Genomic DNA, 23,650 nt, shown 5'->3' on the forward strand with positions numbered 1-23,650 from the left:
TGTCCAGAAGGCCTTATTTGTGCTCTGAGGAGTGAGGAGGGATGTCTGAGGAGCCATGAGCGAGAATGCATAAGAGCAGCCTACACAGAAGTGTTTTCAAGGGCCGAAACGCCCCTCATAGTTAACAGTTATTTGATAGCACGCTGCAGCCGATGGGACTAATCGGATATTTCTATTCATCACTGGAATTTCATACCAGATTGAAGACAGATTAAACTTCAAGTTTTCTATTTGATTTGTTTTCTTATTCACCATTTGATTTGAATACGTTCATTCAAGATCTGTACAACAAAAGCACCACAAACAACTTTCTTCATGTATAACATTATTGTCTTTTCATGATCTCTTATTTCCCTCAATAACTTTTATTATGGATGCAGTCACGTGAGGCTAATTATTCCTGAGCGTCGGGTTTGATGAGTTATATAATTTCAATTTACCCTGCAACATTGAGCCTAATGATTTTTTTTCAGTGTTCAAGAGAAACCATAATCATATTCTGGGTTATTTGATAATTACATCACAATCAGAATTTCGAAACATAGATCCACAAATAATTAATAAATGAGACAAACACATTCCGCCGGTAGAGATTGATCCTGTGCTTATAAGCAGGACAAAGAAGCAAACTAAGAACCAATGGAAAGAAGCAAGTGAGGGAAATGTGGATGGGATTAAGAGAATTGGGATGTACCCTATGCCTTTTTCTTAACATACTATACTGTGACTTGTTGTACATACTATACAATGACGTTTTTTAAGAATTTCTTGACATACTAAACTGTTACTTTTTAACTCCTTTTTTTTTTTTACATATGCTATAAACACATTTTTTAGACATACTATAATATTAAATTTTTTTACTTTTTACAATTTATTATTTTTAAGTACCATACTATAACTTTTTTTGGCATGCTATTCTATAACCTTTTTATGACATTTTTGGACATACTATAAACTTATTTTTTTTACTTTTGATAACATACTATACTTCTTTCGTCATATGATTTTGTTAGGATGACTTCTTTTTTACTTTTTCGACATACTATACTATTACCTTTTTTCGCACTCCATACTATGACTTTGTCCATACTATAATATTACTTTTTTCAACTTTTTTCGACATATAATACTATGACTTTTTTCAACACACAGTATAGTTTTTCCCCTACTTTTGACACATTATACTATAATTTTTTTCGACATACTATACTATGACTTTTTTCTTCTTTTTTGACATACTACATCATGACTTCTTTCTACGTACTATGATATGATGTTATTTTGACATACTATATTATGACTTTTTTTCGACATACTATACTATGACTTTTTTCAACACAGTACACTATGACTTTTTTTTCCTCTATTTTTAAAACCCTATACTATGACTTTTTTCAACATACTATTCTATGACTTTTTTTTACTTTTTTCGACATGCTACACCATGACTTCTTTCTACATACTATGATATGATGTTTTTTTGACATACTATAATATATCTTTTTCAACACAGTATACTATACTATGACTCTTTTCTTCTTTTTTTGACATACTATACTATGACTCCTTTCTACATACTATACTGACTTTTTTTTTTACTTTTTTCAACATACTATACTATGACTTTTTCAACACAGTATACAATGACTTTTTTTCCTCTATTTTTGACATACTACACTATGACTTTTTTTGACATACTACACTATGACTTTTTTCGACACACATACTATGACTTTTTCAACCTTTTTCGACATACTATACTGTGACTTTTTTCGACACACTATACTATGACTTTTTTCGACACACTATACTATGACTTTCTTCAACACAGTATACTATGACTCTTTTCTTCTTTTTTTGACATACTATCCTTTAACCTTTCCACAACATACTATACTATGCCTTTTTCTTTATTTTTTCAACATAATATACTAAGACATTTTTTTTTTCAACATACTGTGCTATATAGAACAAAAACCTCCTGCACACTGTCTTCTTCACTTGCGTATAAATATATTTTAGTTACAACGTTTCGGTACGTAGACCTTCATCAGGTTATTCATCATCATCATCAGTACCTGGAGGAAATATTTATTTGAATCTAGATTATTAAAACAAGTCAGGCATTTAAAATAATATTATTATACAGGGGTGGCTGTGGCGTAGTGGAGAGCAAGGTAGTTCTCCAATCAGAGGGTCGGTGGTTCGATACCCAACTTCGAATGAATGTTAGTTAGAGTCTGATGGTGGCACCTTGCATGGTAGCCTGTCATCAGTGTGTGAATGGGTGAATGATATGTAATATACTACTGATTGTAAGTCGCTTTGGATAAAAGCGTCTGCTAAATGACTGTAATGTAATGTATTATCTATTCAAATAGTTTCCACCAGGTTTCACTGAAGTCTTCTTTCTCTTGCAGCATTGTGACAAATCGTCACCGCTTTGCTTTGACCTTAGCACAGTATTTTAACATACTGTGCTATGACTTTTTTAAAGCTTTTTTTGGTCATATTAAACGATGACTTTCTGTGACTTTTTTGACCTACTATACTGTGATTTCTTTATTTATTTTAATTTTTTTGACATATTATACTATGACTATTTTGGAAGTACTATACAATGACTTCTTTTGACCTTTTTTCGACTTATTTTACTGACCTTTTTTTTATGACTTTTTGCAACATTCTATTCAATGACTTTTTTTTCAGCATGCTATAATATGACATTTTTTTCCTTTTTTGACATATACAATGACCTTTTTCACTTTTTTGACATTTTATACTTTTTGGAATACTATACTATGGCTTTTTTGTACTTGTTAAGACACATTTTGGACATACTATACTGTAATTTCTTTTTTACTTTTTTTGGCATTAAATGATACAAGGATTAAACTATTCAAGGAACATTTATTGACATAATGCAACACAGGGATGCCCTACGTAATACATCGGTAGCCAATTTGTATCACAAGACAAATAAGAAAAAACAAAAATAGTAGTTCATTCTTGTAGTTCATTTCTTGAATTTGCATCATAAGGACTATAAACATAAGGAACAAAAACAATTCTTTGGGCAAATAATACAACAAAACATAACAAAATTTGACAATAGGAAAACACCGTATATCAACTTTCACTGTTTGAGCCCCAGGCATCATGATGTAACAGTATGTCCACCTCTTCTCCTCCCACCGGAGTCCTGCTTCCGTTTCTTTGCCCTGTCCTGCGGTCCCCCCGTCAAATGCAGCTTGATGTGCCCATGCCCTTACAGAGCCTGGTCTCCTTGTTGGGTTCACCTAAAGCCTTATTTCATCCATCTTCTTTTTGGTGACTGACAGGACATCAGACAGGCAGGAGTATGCTGGGAAGAGGAATGGCCATAGGACCTGGGAGGAATAGCTTAGCTTCCAAAAAAAATAAGATTTATAAACAATATTTCACTATTTTTTGACATACTTTGACTTTGTTTTTTTCTATGGCAATTCCTAAGTAACTATAGTTTTTTTGATATACTATACTTTTACATTTTATTTTATTTTAAGAAAAACTGTATTAACCCTTGCTATGACCTTTTTGAAATGCTATGTAATGAAAAACCTTTTCATTAAATTTGTATGCCTTACATTTACATTTTTATGGCTCACTCAATCATACCTTTTATGATGTTTTCTAATGTCAATCTATACTATAACATAGTATTTTTTTTAGGATATAGTATATAACGGCTTTGTTATAGCTATGGCTTTTTTTATTGTCACTATTCTGTTACTTAATGTAATTTTATTATGACATACTGTACTGTGATATCTTTTTATAAATTGTTATGAATTAGGTTCTTTTTTATATTTTATGTGATATAAAATACTATGATTCTTTTTGACGAATGTTTTATTACGATTCCATGATATAAAATTATTAAACATTTTTATGAATTTTTATGGCATACCATACTATGATTTCATTGACTTTTATAATGATTTTTTTTGTGGCAAACTATAATGTGACCTTTTTTCATTTTTGTGAAATACTTTACTTTGACTTTTTTAAATGTTTCATATACATCTTTCATTAAATAAGAATATTTATTTACATAGAATATGTAACAAAACAACAATGTTATGAGACATAAGTCCTGTGAGCATGTGTGGATGTGTTTAAAAAAAAAAACCACAGCAGCCGCACCAGCGTGAGAGTAAGAGAGAGGAACTCCATTGGAAAGTATTGAGCTTGTTAATCAGCAACCCAACTGGGCTAAGGTGTGGTTCTTGAAGCTGAGGTCCCGCATCTCTGCAAGACAACGAAGAGCCAGCAAGGAAAGAGACACAGGGAAAGAAAGTGGAATGGAGGGACTTTATTTTATATAAAATACTTTAATATTCATTAAAACTATATAGAGTTTTTGTATAGAATACTACACTATGATTTTTTTTATCAAATTTCTATAACATTCTATACTTTTATTTATTTTTTATGACAGACTATACTATGACTTCTTTATGAAAATGTTATAAATCCTATCCTGTGACTTTTGCATGACTTTTTCAAGGCATATTATCCTATCCCTTTTAAAATTATTTTATTATTTTTGGGGGGAATATTGCATGTTATATTTTTCATGAAATATATCATTACATATTATACTATGACAGTTTTTATTAATTATTTATGGCAAACTTTATATAAAAAAATGTTTTTTCATGACATTGTTTTTGATATACTGTACTATGATTTCTTAATGACATTGTTAATGTATTACAATCCAATGACATTTTTCATGATCTGCTCATCGATTATTCTTTATTAAATATTTTATAACACTATACTATCACTTTTTGATGACATTTTTGACATCTTTGTGGCATGTTTTCCATGCTCTTTTTTTACTATGACATATTTATGGCGTACTAAGCGATTCTTTTTTAATTACTTTTTACGGCATACTATTATACTATGATTATGACAGATTTTTTTAATCACTATTTGTGGCATACTATAAATTATATGTTGTTATTTTTTACAATGTTCATTTGGCTTTGGGTTTTGTTTCTCATTCTTCGCTACAGTTTGTTAGCAGACAGGATGTTTGCTGGGAAATGCAGCTTAACAAGATATTTTTTATTGACTTCCCCACCTCATGTGTATAAGCTAGCAGGTGCTGTATTGGATTTTAACTCCAAATACAGAGTGAAATATCAGCAATACGTCTTGTGGGATGTATCACAATGTATTCATATACCGTATGTCAGGCTGAATTTTATTCAGTTATGTATTTTATTGGATGATTTTATTGTTCACTGTAACAGCTTTTCTTGTTTTTTTTTCAGTAAAATAGGAGGCAAATTAATTTATTTGAGAAAACTCTTATTAATATAGTTACAGATAATAAGTTCAAGAGGACTTGTTAATATAATTCTTATTTTTACTGTTTTTACGTTAATAGAGAACATTGCAGTGCATTAAACCATAAACCTTAATAGAAATGTGAGACTACTAAATAAGGTGTTTAATGGCAGCTCATTGTGGCTGCACTCTTTTCTGGTTTACAAAGATCAGGGGAAGTAATTTAATCTCTTAGCGTCACAACTCTTAAATTAATAAAATGTTCTTAAAATAGATGGATTACAAAAAACTGAATCTGTTCTTTTAGCTGTTGCTTTCCCCAAATGCCGCGTTAATAGCCATGAATAACTTGTATTTTGTGTTATGTTATATGAACCTTCAAAATTGGTCAAAGGGAGGAGATAAATTTAGACTCTTGGCAGTGACATCCACGCTTTATGCTAAGCTAAGATAATTGCCTGCTGGCCCTGGGTTCATCGTTAGCATATAGATATAAGAGTTTTAGCAGTGTTCCCCTCTAAGTCTTGGCCAGAAAAGTGAATTTGAGTATTTCCCAAACTATTCTTTTAACAAATTATGCCGTTTCCGTTTGTACACAGTGCATTTATATATTTATATATAGATATATATGTGTGTGCGTGTGTACGCGTGCCACTGTCATGCCACTTCAATTAGATTCTATTGGATTTTAGTCAATCTTCCTTGAGCTTTCACTTCACTGCAACATCCATCAGATGATTAATATTTATCTTGCTGTCAAAAACTGGCAGCTCGTGGACTACCACAGAGACTGAGAGGAATAGTTGTGAGTATGTGCGTGTGTGATTATGTGTATGCACAAGGAGCACTCTTATGTGCAGATGTATGCATGTTGCATGTTCCTACGTGTATGTGTGGTGTTAAAGTTTAAAGCAAATGTGTTGTTCAGAACGGGAAATCAAATTCTGGCTAATTGCAGACATTAGCATAGAATATTAGACCATGCATGTCTGCATTATGCAAACATAGTTAAAAATGCAAATGTTTTCAGTCAGCACTAATTGCTGATTTTAGAAGAGCTTATTTTTGATGTATTATAGAATAGAAAAGAGGAATACATTAACAATATTTGGTGAATAAGAATACTATAATTATATCACTTAAAACATATTTCATTTGTGACCAGAGCGAGACAGCTGATCTTATCCAGAGTGTATTGAATATGCACATAAATTATACACCAATGTTGTTGGCAGATGCATTTTAATAATGCTTAATTTTGATGCTTTAAGGTGTGCCGTAAAAAAAAAAAAAAAGATTCTCCAGTCATTCTAAAAAACACCCACCTGTTCCAAAAACTTTTGATGTTAGAAATCTCAGAAGTGGACTGTATTTCTGTCAGTGTGTGAGTTGTTCCCTATTGAAAGAAGTTTTGAGCTCCATTACTCAAGTCAAAGTACCATACCACAATGTCCAAATGTTGCTTTACAAGTAAAAGTTAGTTAATAAAATTATACTCAATTAAAAATTCAGACGTATTATCAGCACTTAAATCATAGAAAATAAATGTACTCTTATTCATTTGTTTTGACTTTTCTACAATCTTAGCTCTTTTTTTCACAAAATATCTGATCATTTTATCTCGTTGTGCTTCAAACAGTTATTTAAAATGAAACCATTGGAGGAGTTTGAGGAGAAATGTCCCTTTGGTGGACCATCTGAAGAAGCCCAAACTAGACACTGATTCTTGTATGAGGTCACAAGCCAAAAGGTTAAAAACTTAAATCCTTATCAATACATTCTATTTTAAAGTAATACTACTAGGTATTGTAGTGGAGAAAATCTACATTTACCTCTGAATTCTATTGGATATAGTGTTTAAAGTAGTAGGAAATGTAAACACTCAGACAAGTCTCGTCCCTTCATGCCACACAACATAACTCTTCACCAGCACAAAGAAAACAATATGCAGAGATGATAATTGCTGCTTTTTCTACATAAAATAACCATTACAAGGAATAATAGTCATCTCATGGAACATTATGAGGCTTCAAATTGTCCCCATGGCTGCAGCATTTCTCACCATTAAAGAGGATGTGGTTAAAGAAGCAATAAAACAAAGTGAGAACTTCATTGACCAGTACACCTGAGGAAAACCACAAGAAAAAAACACAAATGCTGAGCAGATTTTTTTGTTGGATAGAAAGTCTAATTTGCTTTAAACTGCTGGGACTCACTTTTAAATTCCTGCGTAATTTATGAATGATATTTGATTCCTGAGGTTTGAAGAGTTTTTACCTACGACTAACTTGTCGATAAAGAATGAGATGAGTGGTTTGAGGGGAGAATACTGAGAATAGCTCAGCCGGTAGCCTTTCTATATCTGGTTTGATTGAAAAAAACCTTTCAATATAGTAATTGGGATCTCCTGGACTCTCCACAGGGATCCCTGCCAGGCCCCACATTTGAGGTTTGAGTGCTGCCTCCCCCTCCTGTATGTAAATGTCTCAGCCTCCAGCACAGCGCTGATAAACAGGATCTGCTGCAGCAAATGAGCTGAATCCATCAACCTACCATTACCTAAGGTTAACTGCTGAAACATTATACACCAGGGTCCCTTTCTCTTTCAATCAATTCCCAACATATAGACCTCCACAAACCCCTCTGGGCACAACACCAGAGCACTCAGTCACGCCTATACACACTCACACACAAACAAAGTAAAGCAATAACACCGACTAGATTTAAAGGAACAAAACTAAATACAATGCACTCCTGTCCGCTGCCTTGGTTTCCCAGCGGCTGCCATGGGTCAGAAAGTAGATTATTACAGTGTTGCTCTCCTGTATGTGTGTATGGGAGTGCATGTGCGTGTGCATGTGCCCCCTCCTCCAAACAGCTTGTCATAATGTAGCAGATAAAATGCTGATATGGCTGTGGCTGACACTATTATACACCACCAGAGGGGAGACGGATATGGATGGAGTGAAAGATAAAAGAAGGAGGAGGAAATAAATGGATGGATGGATGGATGGACTGGAGTGTGTATATAAGCAATTTGGTATGGCAACTTTAGATGAAACTATAATTTGTCAGAGACTGAGTGAGTGTGAGAGAAAGGGCAATATGGATGGAAAGTGGGGGATTTGCTGGCAGCAGTCTCTTACTCAGCAACAGAGCCACAAAACATGATGAAAAATGCTGCTGTGATTTGTGTGTGCGTGTGTGTGTGTGTGTGTGTGTGTGTGTGTGTGTGTGTGTGTGTGTGTGTGTGTGTGTGTGTGTGTGTGTACACATCAACAACCTGCCATGAACAAATGGCTCATAGAGAGGCAAGTCTGACACCTAGAGGTGGGTAATATGTAGGGATTTCTCACCAACTCTACTGTATGTGAAAGATGCTAAATTAGGTCCTTCATGCTACATTATCAATTATGTGCAGTAGTGAAATATAATTAAACTAAGTAACTCAACTGCTGTACTTGCATACAAATTTTAGTAAAATGCTCTTTCCTTTTTATGTTACTTTCTACTTATACTTCCCTATCTCAGAGGCAAATATTGTACTATAGATCCAGATGTGTTGACTTTGAATGTTTTTGATAAACTAAATGGTTAATTGTTCCTTTATATGCTGAGAAATTCCCCAACTTCTTGAGCTAAATAAACTCTTGAATCAGCTGGAAAATGCATCGTCACAAAGCCGGCTGTTTTTCTGAGCTCATAAAGAGTTGGAGGTAAAATTAACACAAGCTTAAACATCTACAGCCTTAAAATGCAACACAATACAAAATTGATCCATAAACATCATATAAAACACAGACATGGAACATTTTAGTATGAAAACAAGTACTATAAATTTAAATTTAAGTATATTTTGCTGAAAATACTTACTTCATGTAGGTAGTTTTAGATAAAGGTTTAGAATGCAGGACTTTCACAGGGTAGTATTATTATTTTTACTTAAGTAAAGGACGTGAATTTTTCTTCCACCACTTATTTATCAGTGGTTTTAGATTGGAATCAATTGGCAACAGATAATGCACAAAAAGTGGTTGCTAAACTAGGAACCAAATCCATGACCAGGTGCAAATTCTTGCTCATAGTTTATAAAACTCAGATTTTCTCTGTTAATTTGAGTAAACACACAGCATTATTGAATATGATCACATCATGTTTTAATCCATTAAGATCAAACTGTTTCTCTGAGCCGCCTGTCACAAGAGGTTTGACTATCAAACAAGCACTGGATGTGATAGAATGGTGGAGTGACTTTTAATCAATCTGAGCAACTTGACTTCAGTTTATCTACAGAAGAGACGCAATCTGGGCTGGAATTTGTATTTCAAAACGCTTTATTAACATGCTCGTTTTCTGCCTGTACAGTTTGTACTAAAAAGCCTCACCCAACACATACACATGTAAACATGTGTACACACACACACACGCACAAAGGAGTCAAACATTTAGACATTATACAGTACAAAAGCCGTAAGTGAAAAAAAACAAAACACTTGCACTGTAGACTTTGGGTGACAAGTTTTGACAGGCAGATTGTTATTCAACAAATGTTTGTTAGATGAAGAGATGCTTAGTAGTTGGTTAACTTCAGTGAGTTGAAGTGTGTCAAGCTTCAAAACGTACAAATTTTGTGTCTGGCAAATTTGGCGATTAAAGAAGTTTGAGGTGGCAATTATATTATTGTTGAGTTCTTATAGGCTGGTTTCAAGTCATGAGCATTTGATATCAGTCAAGCAAACAGGTGATGCCCCTTTATTTCAAAACCTGTTTATTGACAATTTGTTTGAAACTACTGAAGTCTACTACAGTCCTTCAGAAAGCTAAGACTAGTGTCAGGTTCTGAAAGTTGGCATGGAATAAGACATTTACTGTTTTAAATTAGAATGTTTTTTGCTCAAATTACGGCCGCTGAGATAACGTGAGTTGCTGAGTACAAAGCCGCGGGAATGCCATTGGCCGCGCTCAGAAACCATCCTTACTATAACAACACTACTTAAGGAACAACAGAAGCAAGACGGCAGCGGCAGCTGTACAACAAACTACTGTGGCCTTAACTCTTTTAGATGCTTGTTTAAGAAAGGAGATGCACTTATGACTTCTGGTGACTAGTAGTTCTCTTGAATACCTATGTTGAATACACTTCCTGTAAGTCGCTTTGGATAAAAGCGTCTGCTAAATGACTGTAATGTAATGTAATGTAATGCCTTGAGGTAACATAAATATGCCAAAGACCCTCTCTGGAGTTTGATTTGTCCGTTATGGGCTACCGTAGAAACATGGCAGCGTAACATGGCGTACTCTGAAGAGGACCCGCTCCCTGTGTAGCATAAAATGGCTCATTTTGAGCTAACAGAAACACATTCTTAGTTTTTAGGTGACTATACAATCAAGAAAACATAGTTATGAAAATTGTATTCCATGTCTGCTAATAGATAGGCCCTTTAAAAGAGAGAGAAAAAAAGTTTTTTGTAGCGTATTGGCAACTATTAAACAAACATTTCAAGCAATACCCAAGGAATCAAATTAAACCTATGTTCTTGTCTGGTCACAGTGCAAGTTAAGTGTCCGAATACCTGTTGCTGTTTGGTTATACCACAAAGTTTAACTCAACTAAGAATTTATTCTGTCTAAAAGCTGCTCTGCCAATTTCTGTAAAACCCTAAATCTGTTGCCAGCACTGGAATTTAAGATTTAAAGAAAACGTTAATCACAAAATAAATAGCTCCAAAACTAAAATTATTTAAAACTAATCTGATTTGAAAACATGTCTGTTAACTAGGTCAACCTAAGTATTTCACCCATTGGTCTGCTACTTTTGTTGCTCTGAGTTTCTTTCTTTCAGCTAATGCTCATGTTTTACTTATTTTGGCTTTCCTCCCTTCAACTGTAAAAAAAACACATCAAGTGTAAATCCCTTTGAATATAAATAAACTTTTATATATTCTGACTTCAAATCACTAACTATTCTAGACTTGAGATCATGAGAAAATATATAAATGATCTGCTACAGTGAACAAAAACTTAAAACTTGTTCCTTTGGTGTAGCTGCTAGTGCTTCAGAATAACTAAAGGCAATTTTATATGGAGTTTGGCAACTATGCAACACTGGTATTGTGCTTGTAGCATTACTTCCACTGTGTAAACAAAGATGAATGTAGCTCTGAGTGTTGGCAAAAGACCTGAGGGGGGCTTTAAATCCAACAATGACACCTTGAATAAGCTATTCTTGAAGTAGGCATTGGGTCAGTGGGAAGTTCAACTCAAATATATAAACTCTTTCGTTCAAACTGTGCAAAAGAAAAGGTTTTTAACAATAAGCCAAATCATGTAACCAACCAAATCTTCAAATCAACCACTTTTAAGTAACTTTTGTTCCACAAAAAAAAAGAAAGCAGTATCTCAAAAGAGTGTTAATATATAGGTCCACACCACATAGCATGAATAAATTCATTAAAGTGCTCAAAATAAGAGAGACATGTCTAACAGCTAATAAACAAACAGACATGAAAAAGAAGAACACAAAGAAAAGCCACACTGAGTGTTAGAGGATATTCATCAAATGCATTAACGGAGAATGGCCACTATCCTGAGTGGAGTTGGCACATTGAAAAGCTTTCACAAGGCTGCTCATAGCAAAAGGTCAGCTTTTCAAAATGATGCAAAGAGCTTGCAAATAAACCTTTGCAGGCTGAACTCATCATCTGGCTTTATTAACATATATAAAAGCTTTTTTTAATAGAAAGAACAGAGAGAGAAGAGAGAGAGAGCAAAAGGGCATATTGAAAAGAGAAAATAAATTAAGCTGTCACCAGATGGCAATTCCTTTGTTTGGCTGAAGAAAAGCTGAGACATCATTGGATGCCGGTAAAAATTATCGACAGTCCTCATCCCCTTTTGGCTAACGAGGTCGGTGAATTAGAGGCGAGCGACCACAGCCTTCTGAGTGGGCAGTTTTCCACCTAGACAATGAGACACATTTGAGATTTCTTTTAAAGTTCCTTGTAAGGAAAGAAAACACTTAATTCCTGCTGGGTGCACAACGGACAGCTTGTTTCTTACCTAGAGTGTCTTCCAATGAGTTCACCATCACCTTGTTGACCTTTAACGTCACCGGATCCACACTGGAGTAAAAACATTGAATGGTTATTTTCCGTACAAAATCAAGTTTTAGTTCATGGGGACAATTATTTAGTTTGAAAATTAGTTCCAGACAAAATGTACCAGTGTTTTTTGTTGATTATCCAGAGTAAATAAAACCCAAACTATCTTTATGACTGAATGCCATAAGTCAAAAAAAATTGTTTTACTTTCTGCTTGCTGCTTATTTGTTCTTTACATTGTCTCTCTGACTGTCTCTGTCTGCCTGTCTCTCTGTCTGTCTGTCTCTCTTGCCCTGTCTATCTCAAGTAATGATTATAAAGAAAATGAGTAAAATTCATAAAATCAAGACAAAAGCAGAAACTAAGAACCCTTCCACTGTGTGTGTGTTTGTGGAAGACTAGGGAAATGTGCGCTGATGTTGTTGTTGTTGTTGTGTATGTGTGTCTATCAGTGCCTTAATATATACAAAGAAAATCATATATAATTATTATGAAATGATGTTACAAAGTCAATGAAGCTTGGTGCTCAAACAGTCAAAATGGATGGACTGAGTTCCCCTGATTTCAAATTCTGTCATGTTAAAATGTCACCCATATTGCCCAGAGCATTCCTTAGATGCTGCTGTTTACCTTTCCTCTGATGCATAATCCAAAAATGCACTACATGAATGCACTACTGTTTTTGTTTGGATTGTCATGTTTTCTTGAGTAGCAAAATGGGCTACAACAGCAATTTGTTGTCCAACACAGTATTGTATGATGACAATAAATGAAATATTAAAAAATCTTTGAAGGGTGTTTTATGATGTTCGGATTTTATTGAATTTACCCAAATGTAGCAAAAGAAATGCAACTCAATCTTCATGACCAATGAATGAAATACTATCTACTAACAAAAGCTAAAGATACATCAACAAATCACCTCAAACTTGGAACCTTCATGTTGGGGTGTTGCAATATACCGGTATTGACAATAACCGTGAAATGAAAAATTCATATATTACATGTTAATAATACACATATAATAATATCATGTAAATAATCCAGGGCCCCTTAAATCCCGCTATTGTACAGTTATGGTTACAGACTCCCTCAACCATCATTTAACTATTATGCCCACTGATGTTTATCAATGCCTTTTGTTTAAATTATTCTACTGTATTTTACGTCTGACTTGCTGTAATCTGACTGACTGACGGTTTTGTGAGCTCACAACCAACGTCTTCTCACCGAAGCAGACACAACAAAACCTACCATGGCCTGGGCTCGGCCTTGAGAACTTAGCTATCGGAGAGTGCCTGTAATAATGTGTATAATGTGCAGCTGGAAGAAGTTGTTCAGTTTGTGTGAAACATATATATATATATATATACACTCTGTTATAATCTGGAACCATTGTAAGAGCTCTGAACCATCCGTGGGGAAGGAGCTCTGACCATTCAGCTGAATTATTCAAAGTTTTTGTTCATTAAAATATTTAAAGACATTTGAGAGTTTTCTCATGACATTTATTGTTCACAGGGAAATTAATAAATTACATTTCCACCACAATGACCACTATGATCACACACATAAAACCAATAATAGAGCTAAAAGCTATCAAACCTTGTGTGATATTAAATTCAGATAGTTCACGTAGTTTCTAGAAAAAGGTCTTCCCTCATTAATATGCTGTATAACTGTCATTAAAGTGTTGTATCTTTAACTTGAATGTTTTCTCAGCAGACAAACCAGGGACACAACGATGATCAAAACCAACATACCCTTTAATTTTCTGTACAGCTCCAAGTCTTAGAAAAGCCGCCAGAGAGTTTTTCTGGAGGTCAGACGACAACACTTCTGCATACCTGAGTCTACCTGGATAACACACACATTTACAACACGCAATAAGTATATTTTGTAGAGGGCCGAGGTACAATAAATAAATAAATACTGGCAAGAATGATTTGAGAAACTTTTAAGGAGAAAAAACCTGCTAGAAGATGTTTGATGATGAATTTCCGGACAGCAGGAATAAACTGTTTTTCTGTCAGAGTCTCAGTGGCCTCTTCACACAGAAACCGGCACACCACCTGAAACAACACAGACACACACACACAGCTCACTGATAATGTGTTATCAGCATCCTCTAGAGGACATCTGAAGTGTAACACAAACACACACTTTCTTCAACGACTCTGGTCGTTAATGAAAACAAGCAGAATGTTTGCATATGCTTTAACTTGTGTACATACTGACTATGCATGTATCTGCAATATGAAAAATGAAATGCTCTGTGGAATTAAGTTCAAGTCCATGTATGGATATAAATATATCAAGTGGGCAGAAAAGGATAGTTGGAAAATAAACAATATTCAGGGTACACATTCAGTCTGATATGCCGTTGATACACGATATAAGAAATACTTAGAAATTCTTTGTTAGTTTCACAAATCTTGCACTAAATTTTTTTTAAAGTTTACATATGCGTCAAAGATATCGTATCAACTCATTGAACTTTGTCTATATTTGATGCTAATTAGAAACAGCAACTGAGCTGTAAAAAAAATATGAAATAAGGACAATTCAACTTTCTGTTCTTTGTCAGACCTGATAAAATGTAATCACTAGTTGAAACATTGCATATCCAAATCTAATAGTATATAGAATATAGACATTCTAAAAGTTTAGAGGTTTTAATTCAGTGTACAGATACTCTATGCTTTTTCTTTAACTGGGTATTATATACAAAACTACCCTTCTGCATACAAAACATGTAACACAACCAATCTCTATGTGTCTCCCTCACCTGGTATCCTTGTAAGAAGGGATCCAGCATACTGATGAGAAAGGCCAGTGTTCTGTGTCCTCTTTCCGTTACCAGAACCTCCTGCTGGGTAACCTGCAGAGCTCCGGTCTTCCCCAGCAGGTAACAGGCCTCCTCAAAGTCCTGCAGAGCACAGAGTGACATATGAAAGCTATGGCTACACTATCATTTATTTACAACAAACTCATTCACTTTTCTTTATTTAGCCGACGTTTATTTCAAGCACATCATAATCTAAATGTTGCTCCTTACCTCTACTGTAGCTCCAGGACAGAGGATGAACTCATTGGAAAACATGTTTCTTAGGAAGCTGAAACTGTTGAAGACCTCCTCTGTAAAACACATAATGATCAACATGCAGGGGAACCAGCCAATATCATATGACTCATTTTGTGTTAAACTAACATAGGTTGATGTACAAAAAGTCCTTAAAAAGCACAAAAATAAACTTTATGTTGTAGATTTTCTAGAGTGGAACAATATAACAATAAAACAATGACATTTGTAGTTTGCAGCGTTTCTAAACAGGCAAAGAGTGTGTGTGTCAGTCTCACGTTTCTGGTTGGAGGAGGCAGTGTGGATGGCTGAGGCCAGCAGAGCCGGCCGGAGAAAGACGTGCAGCGCCTGGTTCCTGTAGGAGGCGCAGGAGAGCACGATGACCGCCTGGCTCAAGAGCTTCTCTTCCGGAGTGACGGTACTGCGAGGCTCCGCTGGCACCACTGGTCCAACTTCTTCAGTACAAAGTTCAAAGTCAGAAAATTGTTGTTTTTATCATTTCATGCAATTGTAACACTTCATTTTAACCTATATAGTATTAAGAAGAGGAATATAAAAATGTAATAAATGAATTACAACATAGTAAAACACAGTTGTAATGATATACTTGTTGACTAATAGTGTACATTAAACTAAGAATTGTTCTTATATCTGCTTACAACTACATCATAGATTGTTGTAAACCATTTATTTACTGTTTATATAGTGATTATAATGATAAATTACAGGGTTAAAGTTCAGTGTTTAACCTTGCATTTGCTCAATCGTTTCACATCACTGTGGATTATTTATTTATTTTTTGTTTCTTTTCACCCATGGGTTAGTCATAATGGGTTAGTATGTTTTTCAAAGCCACTTAAAGTAAAGAAGTTTAAATTGTATTAAAGCCACCTTTAACAATTTTGTATCTATTCTACAGGCTGTCTTGTGGATGACTTGACTTTCTCTCAGTATTTCTGAATGTAGCCATTTACATGAAATAAGCATTTTATTGTGGAAAGAATGTCTTTCAAAAAGTAATCCAATTTAAATGTGCTTGCCTTTCAGCCACAGTGACTGAGGAATTTTCCCTGACTGATATAGACATTATAAATGATGCAGTTAACTGCCAAATACAGAACATTTAGCAAAAGATTCATAGATTTGAGTTGCCTCTATTTAATGAGAATTTTAGAACACTCAAGGACAGCTTAACTTTTTTCAAGCACACAGAATTTAAAGTATCAGTCTATGATCTCAGGGAGTTTGCTCTGTATGTAAATCTGTGTTATGGAAGGCGTTTTGAGATAGCTGAAAAATGCTTATTCAGTGCAATCGAGACAAATGATGAGTGTGTCCGTTGGGTAAAGTAAGTTCTGTTGTGTTTATTTATAGTCCACTCAAGACGAAATATTTGTCTTAAAAATTCAAATCTCCACCACTGATGTAGAAAAAAGAACAGAGTAGAAGATAATGGAGACCTTTGTGATGTTGCTGCAGTGTTTATCGATATGTGCATGCCGCAAATATGGGTACTGATTTTAATATTATCATTACCATTTGGTTGGTATAATTTCAATCTTGTGTTATGCATTCAATGTATTCTATTTCATCTTATTTCACTTTAAAGTGTACTTTATTTTACATCTTATTTTCTCTGTTTTTATGTTCATTTTATGTCTATTTTTTGGGTTATTCTAAACCTCGTTCTGCTGCATTTTTGTATGAAATGTGATATACAAATAAAGTGTTATTATTATTATTTGTTTTATTATGCGTTTTATTATTATTATTTAAAGGATTAGATGTCTAAAATGTACTCTGTAACCTCATTTTGTAGAGGTACCCTGATGTTACATAAAATAAGAATGATAAACATTGAATGAAAAACAGAAATCAAAGCAAGAAACACAAACAAACAAACAAACACATACCTTGTTCCACTGCCAGCTGGACTTTTCCCTCACAGATCCTCACTAGACCTCGATGCAGGGAAAGACTGGAGGAAACTACTTCTGATGGAGGAATGTGTTCTAAAAAGGAGAGAAAAATTGGAATAACCCACTTGAGCACGCAGAGAGCCAGCAGTATGATTGCGAACACTTAAGTATCGGGCTCACTATGTACCGGGCCAGTGGAGGAAGGCTCCGTACTGCCGGGACAGGTCTCTGAGCCACACGGCCTGTGCAGTCAGCTCGTCCAGTGCTATCCCCTGTTTCTGCCCCGCCGCCTGGTTCTGGAGCAGCAGGGAGGCGAGAATGACCCACGGCTTCAGGACCATGTTCTCCTCCTGGGCCCGCACCAGCTTATAGGCAGAGTCACTCACAAAGCTGTGGATGTCCTCACCGTGCCTCCTGGGGATGTGTCTTGAATGGAAATCTTACAGTTAATCCATGTTTTTTAGTACCATGAAAAGGGAAAACAAAAGTTGTGATAGATTAACAGAGATTTTAATGGGGAGATTTTGTAGGCATAAGACAGAGGGACAATGCAAACATAAGATGCTTTATTTTTCTCTCGACTACACAAAATGTAATGTTGAGATATCATACCTTGGTACTAGGTTGAACTGGCCGCGGTTAACTCTGCCCTCGGCTAAACTTCTAACAGACACAGGTTGACCAAAGTACACATTGATACTGCCGTAGTCTTCACTGAGGACCTTTCTGGCTTTGAACAGACCCTACAAAAGGAAAGATGAACAAGAAAAGTAGATTAAGTGATGTGCAGAGAGCCACATCTCAGCACATGTGTACAGGCTGCAAAGTATGATTTATACAGGTTTTGCAAAACAATAAATAGCAATTGTGTTTCCACTTTCCATTCATCATTTATAGCAAGTCATAGGCTGGTTGCACAAAACAACTCAAGTTTTCTCCTCAAGTATGAGGCATATCTTCTTCTTAGCTGAGGGATTTACTGAAAAGGTGTAGCACAGAATCCCTTCAAATGATTACAATGTCCGACACACTGCACACAATTTCTGTTAACAAATTGATCTCTATATTGTATGGGTGCTTGAACATGAAGTGGGTCCCGTCTATCACCCTGCACACTTTTCTGAATTGACAGGAACTTCACCAGTGTTCAGCAGATGGATAAGGGCGTGTGAAACTTGATGAACGACGCGGCACATAGTTAACATGCAATACCTCAGCTATTACTGACTGGAAAGATCCTGTAGCAAAAAACTGTAGAGCAATCATTAATTGCAAAGGAGCTTGAGGTGCGCATCTGGGGAAAGTAGAGTGATCCAACTGTAGACAGTCAGACAGAAAAATTGACAGCCAGTTTAATATAATGTAAAATCACTCTCTCATCGTTAAGCGTATCCATTGGGTTCTCCCTGATGGACACTCTTCTGGTTATTTTCTTTATTTATCGCAATAAACTCGGCCATGTTGTCATGACCATGGCCATGTCTCTGTTTATTCCTTGTGTTTCATGTGTTTTCCCTTGTTTGGTTATCTCTGTGTGTGTGTGTGTGTGTGTCTCTGAGGTGGGTGTGTCACCCCTCCCACTCTCTCACCACACTCTTCCCTCACTCACCTAATCACCTCATCAGCACAAGCATACTCACCTGCTCCAAGCCACACACCTGCCTTCTATCTACTCATCAACTCTGCAGTATTTAAACACCAGTCTCACACACACACTCACGGCCAGATCGTACTTCGCATTATGCCAGACCTTCCAGCGTTATCCCCCGGACTGATTTCCCGTTGCCGACCCTGCCTGTCTGGACTTACCTGCCTTGCCTTTGCCCCAGTCAACGACTCAGCCTTCTGTCCCCGACCCCGAGTTTAACCTCCGCTTCCTCTGATTTCTGTTTGCCTGATCCCCTGCCTGTTTCCTTCTGTGAGTCTTATCCTGCCTGTCTGTATGCTGAGTTCTCTGCTTTAAATAAAGCGCCAGAACTGTATCCGTCTCCTGGTCGTCCTGCATTTTGGGTCCACACCACGTTCCGTAACACATGTTTTGGTTAAGATAAGAGTCAGTAATACTTTGCTTATTTTTCATTACTTTGGGTGCTAAGACCTTTTGTGCAACAGTTTAACTAGTGCTAAGGGATTAGATTTAAGATAGTCCCGCAGCGGGGAAATTTGCAATTTAGACCAACCTTAAGTGCCTAAGTGAACATTTTAAGGAAACCTTGAGGATAAGAATTAAGGGTGTTTTGTGCAACGGATTATACTTTGAGGAAACATTAACTCTGACTGAAAAGAAAAAATCGTATGTTTTTTTTTTTTTGTGCAACCGGCTACAGATATTTAAATAACTCACTGAAGTGGACTCCTTGGGTTTGGGAATACCCAACAGCTCTCTGGCATAAAGCGTCTCTTCCAAGATCCTTTCATAGCTGATGCTGACTGGGACCAAGTTAACATCAAACACCTCGCCTTTAAAGAACGGATCCAAGACTATATTCAACAGACCTGGGAGAGGACAGAAAGGTGAGGGGGACAGGAAAAAAAACTATATGGAATAAAGCATTTCTCATCAGTTAAAACACAGAAATTTGGAAATATTTACCAAAATATGTATATATGATATTCTGTGATCATTTGAATTAAAAAATAATGATGCTGTCATTGACTGACTTAAAATAAATAAATAAAACTTAAAATGTGCTGTCAGGAAAAACAACCACACACTATCTAACCTGGGTCTCGTCAAACATCCAACTGCAGATGTTTGACAGGTGACATTTGCACTTAGAGTTGTATTATTCCCATGTAAAGCTCATAGAGTTGACAGTTGCTTTTACCATACCCAACTTTGGAGTCAAAGACTTGGATGTCCGGCTTCTGGTGCCCTCAAGGAAAAATTCAACTGGTGCATATCCATTCTAAACATGTAAAATAAATCATCAAAAATCAGTATGATAAAATGTTGCTGTCATAGTGTACTATTTGAAGAAAACCGTTCTAGTGCAATGCGAATAGCCTCACAAAAAAAGGCCACTTCTTGACGGAAAAACAAAAATTTGGCTGAAAGAAAGTTCTCCACACCTTGAGCATGGTCTTGACATACTCCGAGAAGACAGCCCAATACAGCTTGTCTCCACCAAATGACCTCCGAATGAAGAAAGCTCCAGACATCCGGAGCATCTCCCCAACAATTTTCATCCCCATGAAGTCTGCAGGGACAAACAACTGTTGGTGTATGTGCAAATCATGATGGGGTTGGACTGCATTATATTAACAAGTGTTTCTGATATTCTGCCCATAATTTAATTGAATTAAACTATGGAAATACTAAATATACTTGTACTTAATTTACTTCAGTTTACACGAACTCTAGGAAGTATATATATGTTAAAAATGCTGTAATGTGGAACTGACACCTTTCTCAAACAGAGTCCACAAATACTGCACATTATGTGCTTTTTACTCAGTGTTTCTTGCTCCTTCCATGCTTACCCATGCCAGCAGCAATGACAGGCAGAGACAGGTCGTAGGTGTACAGGAGGTATGACATCAGCAGGAAGTCCATGTAACTGCGGTGACTGGGTAACAGGACTACCGGGTGCTCCTGGATGGCCTGCTGGAGCTGATGAAAAAATAAGAGAAGAGATGAGGTGTGTGTTTGTTTGTGTCATCTTTTCACTCACACTTTGTTCTTGGTGTTTCAGTGTCACATGTGTATTCTCACCCTCTGGATGCCCTCTTCGTTGACACAGATGTTCCTGAACAAGGATTTAAAGACCTTGCTGAGTGTGAAGGCAAAGAAGCGAACGGTGCTGAGCTGCTGACAGTGAGCCATCTCGTCCAAGATGGATGACGCCTCGTCCTTGACGTCATCAGTCTCCCTGCCCGTCTCTTTGGAAACCTTGACCATTCAGAATAAAACGGTAAATTAAAACAATAAGACCGCTTAATAAAAAACTAATAATAATTTGATTTTGATAAATGTATTTGACATCTGAATACCAGAACGTGGTTCTATTTTTCTACTTTCTACAACTTTGTAATTTGACAGTTTCAAGTTCTTTGGTCATCTGCACAACAATTATAGAGAAACGATGGCTGGCAATGCAAATTTTCGATCTCAGGCTCGCTCCAACAATACTCATTAAATGTGACCCTAAAATATGAAAAATAACATATACAATAATATAATATATATTTGTTATTGTAGATACGTGAACAGTAATTGCAAAATGATTAAACTGGTATATGCTGTGTATCTGCAATGGCCTTGAAAATTATAGTTTTCAAGGCTATAGCTAATAGCCATGTTTGTTATAAATTAGGAATCTACTTTCTGTTAATCAGTTATGAAAATGTTCATATCTGTACTAACTGTAATATGCTTTAATAATTAAACCTACCATTAACACAACTTCATGAAATTGGCTGTAAGCCCATAAATAAATACATTTCAACTGTATAAAGAGAAGAATAAGTGTATTAATTCTTCTTTACTGTATGAGTCCATGCAGAAATCCTCACAATGAAGCAGTCAAGTCACTAAATCCCAAAAATGTACAATCAAGACTAGAAACATAAAAAAGGAACTTCTCTTAACAAACAGCCAACTTTTGAGTGTAATCATGAGACCACATCCATCAGGCATAACCAGCATGTCAACCTACCGTCAGACTGCCTCTATCTCACCTGATTGATGACGTAGTGTAGTTGATCAGACTGAAGCACCATGATCTTCAGCATGCTGGATTTACAGGGTACCACGCCTTTATAGAGAACCGGAGTGTAACACCTGAGGGCGTATCTCAAGTCGCTGGAGTTCCTCCTTTCCTCCAAAATGTCCTCAAAGTCATCTCTCTTCTTAAGCATAGGGTCTCTATGCTATTAAAAACAAAAATATTAGAAGTTGTGCATTACTGAAAGCATAAAATATTTTAACATATTGGTGACAAATTCACAGTACCGGGCAGTAAAGAAAAATGTAATGGTTGTTCTGCATTTTTAGAAAAAGATAAGTGCATGCAAAGTCCTGGATTTCACCTCTCAAGCTGACACTTAAGATCTTACAACAGAAACACCCTATGGGTTGACCAAGATAAGATAAGATAAGATAAGATAAGATAATCCTTTATTAGTCCCGCAGCGGGGAAATTTGCAGATTTACAACAGCGCAGAGTAAAGTGCACACAAGAGACATAGCAGAAGAAGACAAGCTAAAAATAAAAAATAAAATAAAAAATAATAAAATAATAAAATAAAAAATAATAAAATAAAAATTAAAAATAAATAAAACAAGTATTATAAATAAGCAATAAAAAAAAAAACAGTAGAAAAAACAATAACTGAAATACTATATTTACAGACAGAGAAAAAAACAACAACTATTTCAACTACTTTTAACTTTTTTAACCATTATTGCACAGTGCAATGTGCAATGTATTGCACAGGTTTCTATTGTCATGTTATTATGGTCTTGTGGTCATGTGGTCTGCTGGGAGCAGAGTTGGTTGTGCAGCCTGACAGCAGCAGGAAGGAAGGAAGGACCTGCGGTATTGACATGGTGCACACTTCAGGGCACCAGTCTCGGACCACTACTATCAAAATATGTGACAGTTAAACTGTGACGAACCAAAAACAAAAACACTTATTACTGTGGGTCATCCTTCACACGTGCAGAGCAGCATTAAAACCATGATGACCGAAACTCAAAGAGTGATGACCGAAACTCAAAAATGTCCTGCAGGCTGAATGCATTCAGCCTGCAGGACATACAGCAGGACATACAGCAGGAAATACATGTAAAGTGACGGCTGTCTAACAGTGATTGCAGCAGTGAACAATGTCAAAATGCAAAGCACAAACTTGCCAAATCAAAAACTTTTTTTTTTTTTTGCTTGTTTCGATGCTGTTTTGTTACATAAGTATAAAATCGGTTTCATCATGTATTGTCAAATACTGCGCAAGGAGCTACAGCAGAAAACTAGCCAAGTTAGCTTAGCCCATGTCAGGCAAAGAGAAGCATACATACCGAATAAACAGCGCTGGATGCCATTCTTTGTCACAATTTACCAACGCATACACACTGCACCCAGTGAACTTGTGCGTTCAGGGATGTCCGTACGTGTCCTGCCTCTTGATATGTGAAGGCGTTGAGCGTTAGTTGTTAACGGGAGAACTTAGAATGGGCGTATTAACTTGCATTTCAGTGGCAT

At 35.9% G+C, this 23,650-nt stretch overlaps 1 protein-coding gene across 2 annotated transcripts; it reads right to left on the bottom strand.

Moving 5' to 3' along the window:
* Nucleotides 1-9,682: 9,682 nt before the first annotated feature.
* gnpat (glyceronephosphate O-acyltransferase) lies at nt 9,683-23,548 on the bottom strand. 2 transcript variants are annotated; one of them, XM_054618348.1, is made up of 17 exons: nt 23,467-23,548; nt 22,128-22,319; nt 21,163-21,339; nt 20,931-21,060; nt 20,520-20,647; nt 20,281-20,356; nt 19,792-19,943; nt 18,060-18,190; nt 17,635-17,873; nt 17,442-17,540; nt 15,807-15,980; nt 15,505-15,584; nt 15,235-15,375; nt 14,419-14,518; nt 14,210-14,303; nt 12,406-12,467; nt 9,683-12,305 (listed from the first exon to the last, which is right to left on the bottom strand). In XM_054618348.1, the coding sequence occupies exons 1-17, from the start codon at nt 23,488-23,490 to the stop codon at nt 12,262-12,264; spliced, it is 2,043 nt and encodes a 680-aa protein (XP_054474323.1). In that variant the 5' UTR covers nt 23,491-23,548; the 3' UTR covers nt 9,683-12,261. The 2 variants fall into 2 exon arrangements, with proteins under 2 accessions (XP_054474323.1, XP_054474322.1); XM_054618347.1 differs by having other exon boundaries at nt 15,807-15,983.
* Nucleotides 23,549-23,650: the final 102 nt, after the last annotated feature.

The sequence above is a fragment of the Anoplopoma fimbria genome, chromosome 18 (assembly GCF_027596085.1).
Source record: "Anoplopoma fimbria isolate UVic2021 breed Golden Eagle Sablefish chromosome 18, Afim_UVic_2022, whole genome shotgun sequence".
Taxonomy (NCBI): Eukaryota; Metazoa; Chordata; class Actinopteri; order Perciformes; family Anoplopomatidae; genus Anoplopoma; species Anoplopoma fimbria.